General features: G+C 31.4%; 1 protein-coding gene across 1 annotated transcript; it reads left to right on the top strand.

Annotated features, from left to right (window-relative positions):
- The first annotated feature begins 1,114 nt into the window (after positions 1-1,114).
- Positions 1,115-4,953, top strand: LOC148282895 (putative cytochrome P450 6a14). The gene is made up of 2 exons (XM_088224320.1): positions 1,115-2,454; positions 4,784-4,953. The coding sequence occupies exons 1-2, from the start codon at positions 1,539-1,541 to the stop codon at positions 4,951-4,953; spliced, it is 1,086 nt and encodes a 361-aa protein (XP_088080446.1). The 5' UTR covers positions 1,115-1,538.
- The last annotated feature ends 869 nt before the right edge of the window (positions 4,954-5,822 follow it).

Below are 5,822 nucleotides of genomic sequence, written 5' to 3'. Positions count from 1 at the left end.
ATACAAAATTTTGAGACTTAAAATAAAAACTTTTTGAAACATTGTAAAATGAAACATTTGTCAGTGTGTAATAAGTTTATGTTCCTTTAAATATGTTCATTTTATTTGATTTAAAAATTTTGAATTGGTCAACTATATTATGAAAAACCCTCTCCTCCACTCCACTCTATTTCCGAGCTCTTTTTTCTCATGTCTTATGTAGAATATTATTTTTCTCTTTACTGTGTAACATGTTATCTCATTATATTTGTGAAAAACTTTAACTGGATGTATGTACTATTTTTTATATTTTGTATTTTTATATAACAACTGTTGTTTTTCCTTAATAAATATAAAATAAAAATAAAATTATAAAATAAAATTTATTCAAAGGAATGTATATGGTATTTATAACTAATCAGCAAGTAAATAACGAATAAACTTCAAAATACCAATATCTACAATAATGTGGGAATGTTTATTTTATTTCACATTATCTTAATTATAGTTATACGCAAACAACGTTCGTATATAATTTAATTCTAATCATATTCTGAATCTTTTTTATTAAAGCAGAATTCTTCTTTTATTACAAACTGTATTTTATTATTTATTCCGTTGTTGCATGTTGTTTGTGCTGTACTCTCCACAGTATCGTATTAACGCATCCAAAAAGTATTTATTCAATTGGCTTTCCAATTGTGAGGTAAGGTCATTATATAATTTTGGCGTTGCGATGACATATTATTATTTTTGTATATATTGCAGTTCGCCACCGACCTCTCGACCCCTTGTTGATGGAATTTTTTTTTTTTGAAAAAAAATTATACAATAGCTTAGGCGTCGGAAAATATTTTGATGTAGAAATATATGGTCACTTCTAGAAACAAGTCACCGAATTAAGAACTCTCTGGGTATATAAATGGGAAATAGTTTGCTAGGAAAACAAAAAATAGTTACTCTGTGCAATCAATTCACATAAATACTGCTGGAAGATTTAAAGCAGCGGTCTTAAGTCTCTCACAAACACGCGAGTAACTAGCAATCTACTAAAGACCGATTTTACATCTCATCTCTGATAACCTTAGTCAAAATGTCGATAGATTTATTTTCAAGTTTAAATGTCATACTGGTACTAGGGACAGTGTCTATTTATGTTGTCTATAAATACTGTACCAAATATTTCAACTACTGGAAAGACCAAGGAGTTGTGTCTAAAGAGCCGTTGCTGTTTTTCGGAAACTACAAAAACTTGATGTTGTTGCGAGAAAGCGTTGGTTCCATTTACACTAAAATTTACTATGAATATCCGAACGAAAAGGTTGTCGGGGCTTTCAGACCTCGAAAACCGGAACTGTTAGTGAGTGATCCGGAAGTTATAAAACATGTGTTGGTTAAGGATTTTAATTATTTTTCTGAAAGACAAGTAGACATATCGGATACTGTAGATAAGTTAAACGCGAATTTATTTGCTTCTCATGGAGACACTTGGAGAGCTCTGAGACAAAAACTTACACCAGCGCGCCGTTTACCTCTGGAAAGCTTAGAAACATTGAAACATGTTCCATCTAATTGTTGAAAAAGGTGAAGAGTTTCAGTTGTTTCTCCTAGACACCATCAAGGAACAGAATGAACACGAAGTGAAAGAGCTTATGGCAAGGTTCACCACGGATATTATAGGCTCAGTTGGATTTGGCGTGGAGTTGAATACGATGGCCGACGAAAATGCTCCTTTCAGGAAAGTTGGACGAAAAATCTTTGATGCATCGCCTACAAAAACATTGAAAATCTTTTTCCGTACTTTTTCTTCTCAAATTTTTACGCTTCTTCGATTGAGAATTCTTGATGAAGAAGCAGAGAATTTTTTTATTGCAACAGTAAAACAAATTGTGCATGAAAGGTTGAAAAGTAACATAAAGCGACATGACTTTATCGATCAGTTATTGGAATTAAAGGAAAAAGGAATTATAAAAAATGATGCAAAGGGTGGAAGAGACATTGAATTTACTGATTTATTTTTGGCAGCTCAGGCGTTCGTATTTTTTGCTGGTGGTTTTGAAACATCTTCGACACTTATGTCATTTACATTGTATGAGTTAGCAATTGATCAAGATGTTCAGATCAAACTTTTGAAAGAAATTGATGAAGTATTGCTAAAATATAATGGTAAATTATCATATGACGCTATATTAGAAATGCATTACTTAGAATGTGTTTTAAGTGAAGCAATGAGAAAATACCCTGCATTGGGTGCATTGACCAGAGCTTGTACATCCAAATATCAATTTCCAGAAACTAATGCTACTTTAGACAAAGGGTTTACTGTGATAATACCAGCCCTGGCTTTACATTACGATCCGCAATATTACCCTGAACCAGAAAAATTCAAACCTGAAAGATTCACACATGAAAAAAAACAAGCAAGGCACCCCATGGTTTATTTACCTTTTGGAAAAGGGCCACGAAATTGCATTGGTAAGCTATTTATTTCTTTATCATATTTTATAACTTAATCTCAGTCTTCTTTAAAGCACTTTTTGTTTTTTCTTATTGTAATATAACATCAACCAATTAATTAAATTACGTGACGTGTTTTCTGTTTGTTTGATTCATTATCGCTTTTCAATGGAAATAGGGCCGATATTGAGCCTTTGCCTCTATTAACGTTTGTCTCCAACTCCTTCTGTCATCTGCTGCAACCCTCCAGTTAGAGACTTCCAGTTGTTGGGATGCATCCTTTTTTTATACTATCTTCCCTTTGCCACCTTGGTCTACTAAGCTTTTTTCTGCCTCCTGATCGGCCGTCTGAGACTTTTTTTGGTACTCGCGATGATGGCATTCCCTGAACAAATTTAACACATCTCAGACTACGTAATCAAATGTGTACAGAGAGCCTGATAGCTTTATAGTTATTGTATAGCTCATCGTTTTATCTAATTCTCCAGGTTCTATTATTCACGCTACCATGAATTTTATACAACTCTTTCCTCTTAGAGATTTAAGAATCTCAGCCGACTTTACTGTTAGTGTCCATACCTTCTACTTTTATAAAACCACCGTTCTGATAATAGTTTTGTACTGGTTAATTTCTGTTTCTCTGTGTGCACTTTTGAGTTAAACAGTAGTTGCAAAGATTTTTTATTTTTTTTATCCAATTGTTTTAACACTTTGTATCCCGGAGACGTGTAAACACGTGATTATTTAACCACGCGTTGTGTTCCGATCCCGTGTTTTTACGTGGTTTACCAACTGTCTAAAAAAGTGCATTTTATTAACATCTAGTGACTTTTATTAGTACTTTTTGCTGCTGGTAAACTACGTGAAAACACTGGACTGGGAACCGGGACACAATGCGTGGCTATTATAATCACGTGTTTACACGGCTCCGGGATACAAAACACAAAAAAAAAGAGTAAGACCCCATAGGTATATGTGCGAACATTGCAATGTGGGCTCTCCATAAAGGCCAATGTTGGCAAAATTATCACACAAAAATGACTTATTTAATTGTTTTAAATAAATATGAGAAGTTTCAATTGATTTAATCAAGCATTTGCATAATAATGACACTTTTAAGAAACCATTCACAAAGCATAAAGTTTCACAAAAAATAGCCGGGCACAGGGTAAATTCTATGTATATTCGGCCGGGGATCGAAGTGTTTATTAATAGTGAAGCCCGGGTACATAAAATCTTCTACAGCTTCAAATTTATATTTGTCATTGAACGTTCCATTGCTTAGCCAGTTACGATTTAATTCGCTTCATTTGGTTTTGTTTTCATTATTCTACAAACTTCCTTCCACTGCTGCGGCTTTAAATAGTTTGAAGACTACTTGTGTGCCTGTAAGAGATCTTCAGGAAATGTTATGTTCGTCTGCATATACAATTAATTGGCTACTCCATGTGTATATTAAAGCCAGTAGTTATTGATGTTTTCCCGCGTATCCTCTTAATGTGTTTATTAAGTATAATTTATTGTAAACTTGATTCATCGTATTGTATAAAAAACGGAACTTATAATTCTCCTGCTGGGCAACTAAGGAGTCACGCAACTTTCTCACTTTCATTTTTTAACATCAGTATTTTCTCCTAATTGAAATTCATACGAAATACCGTTTTTCGTAAATTCTTTAGTTGGTGCCATTCTATGTGAATTAAATTAGTAAATATAAGGTATTTGTAAATTCTAGCTTTCAAATCAAATGTTAAATTAAAAGTATATTAATATTAGTGTGCCCCACAAAAGCTCGGACACGTTCTATTTTAATATGTAAACTAATCGCAAAAAAAACATTACGAAACTCCTAACTATCAAAACTAATATTATAAATGCAAAATTGTGTTTGTTTCCTTAACGTCGCAAGGAAGTAACCGATCAAAGAATGTTTTTGCTTAAAGAAAGTCGGAGAGTTGAAAAGCGTTCGAGCTACTTTTTATTACGAAAAAAAATACTGTTCTCTTTGGAAAATTCTTTATGGAAAAGGAATTAATGTTAAAACAGAATAACGATGCTACGTCGTCATAGACTAAAATATTGTTTTTTTCCCCCAGCGATAGTTAAAAGGTCAACAATTGATTCAAGCTACTTTTTATCCCGAAAAATTATAACTAACAACTCACTTTAGCCTAGATAATGGACGCTGTAACGTTGTCCGCAACGTTTGCAGGAAGGAATATTAATCACGGCACAATAACCCAGAAAAACATTACAAGAATCTGAAATGCATTGAAAACCTTCGAACTTTATTACTTACAAATTTCAAAGTATTAATACAATAATTTCAACCCTTTTTTTGTTTAAGGTCTCCGATTTGGAAAAATGCAGAGTAAGATTGGATTAGTATTACTCTTAAGCAAATTTACAGTTAAACCATCCCTCAAAACAGACGAAAAAATAATTATAAACCCTATGTCGTTTGTCACCTCCCCTAAAACTGGCATTTGGTTGAAAATAAGACCCAGAAATACTTAATAATAAGAAATTTTATTGTTATAAATTTTCCCTAAATTCCTATTGAAAAACTATGTTATTTACCTACTTGTCTACAATATTTCGATATTACTTACCAAAAGATAATACTTATAAATTAATAATAAAAGATATTTCAAAAGATATAGGGAACGTCTTGAAGAAGAGAATTTAGAGATTCATTAACTAGTTAATATTAACACATCAACATTGTAATATTAAAGTTGTTTGAAATTTAAAAAAAAGCAGGAGACGATAGAATTGAAATTTTTTTTTTATCACATATGTAAATTGTTCGAAACAAAATCTAATAGATAAAATAAGTGTTGGAGTACCAAAATAATCTATTTTGAGTCCAATTTTTTTATTAAATATTTTGTATATTAATGACTTATCACTGATGTTATGTATGCTGACGACATTGGATTATTTTATAAAAATCAATCTGACGTTTAAACAAACAATGAAACAAACAATGACCTGAGTATATGGATACACAAAAACTTCCACTCAATAAAACAATATTTAATATTATTCATTCATTCATCTAGAAAAAAAATAAATACAATGCAATTGGTTGCTGCACATCGATAGGGACGAGGTTCTCAATTTTTTAAAGCTCAAGATTAGCGATTAGCCAAAATTTACATATCTGCTTTCCTTCCATTTTTTTACTTTCATTTGCTTTTTATATATCTTTATATTTTGTTGAATTATTTTATTAAGTACTTACTATTATTTGGCATATTATTTATTACTCCTTTTTCTTATATTTCTACTATAGTATTAAGTGATTTTCTAGAAAATATGTTTCAATTATCATTTCAATTGTGTCTAAATATATTTATATATTTTTCTTTTGATTTCAATGG

Source organism: Micrasema longulum, unplaced genomic scaffold (assembly GCF_059751315.1).
Source record: "Micrasema longulum isolate JH-2025_06_02 unplaced genomic scaffold, ASM5975131v1 h1tg000279l, whole genome shotgun sequence".
Classification (NCBI taxonomy): Eukaryota; Metazoa; Arthropoda; class Insecta; order Trichoptera; family Brachycentridae; genus Micrasema; species Micrasema longulum.
This window is presented reverse-complemented; position numbering and strand designations above follow the sequence as displayed.

What these genes read in the sequence shown, in the direction of transcription:
- LOC148282895 (XM_088224320.1), top strand. Translation starts at nt 1,539, where the DNA reads ATGTTCCATCTAATTGTTGAAAAAGGTGAAGAGTTTCAGTTGTTTCTC. An exon ending in AGGGCCACGAAATTGCATTG is followed by an intron (nt 2,455 to 4,783) that starts GTAAGCTATTTA and finishes TTTTTGTTTAAG; the next exon opens with GTCTCCGATTTGGAAAAATG.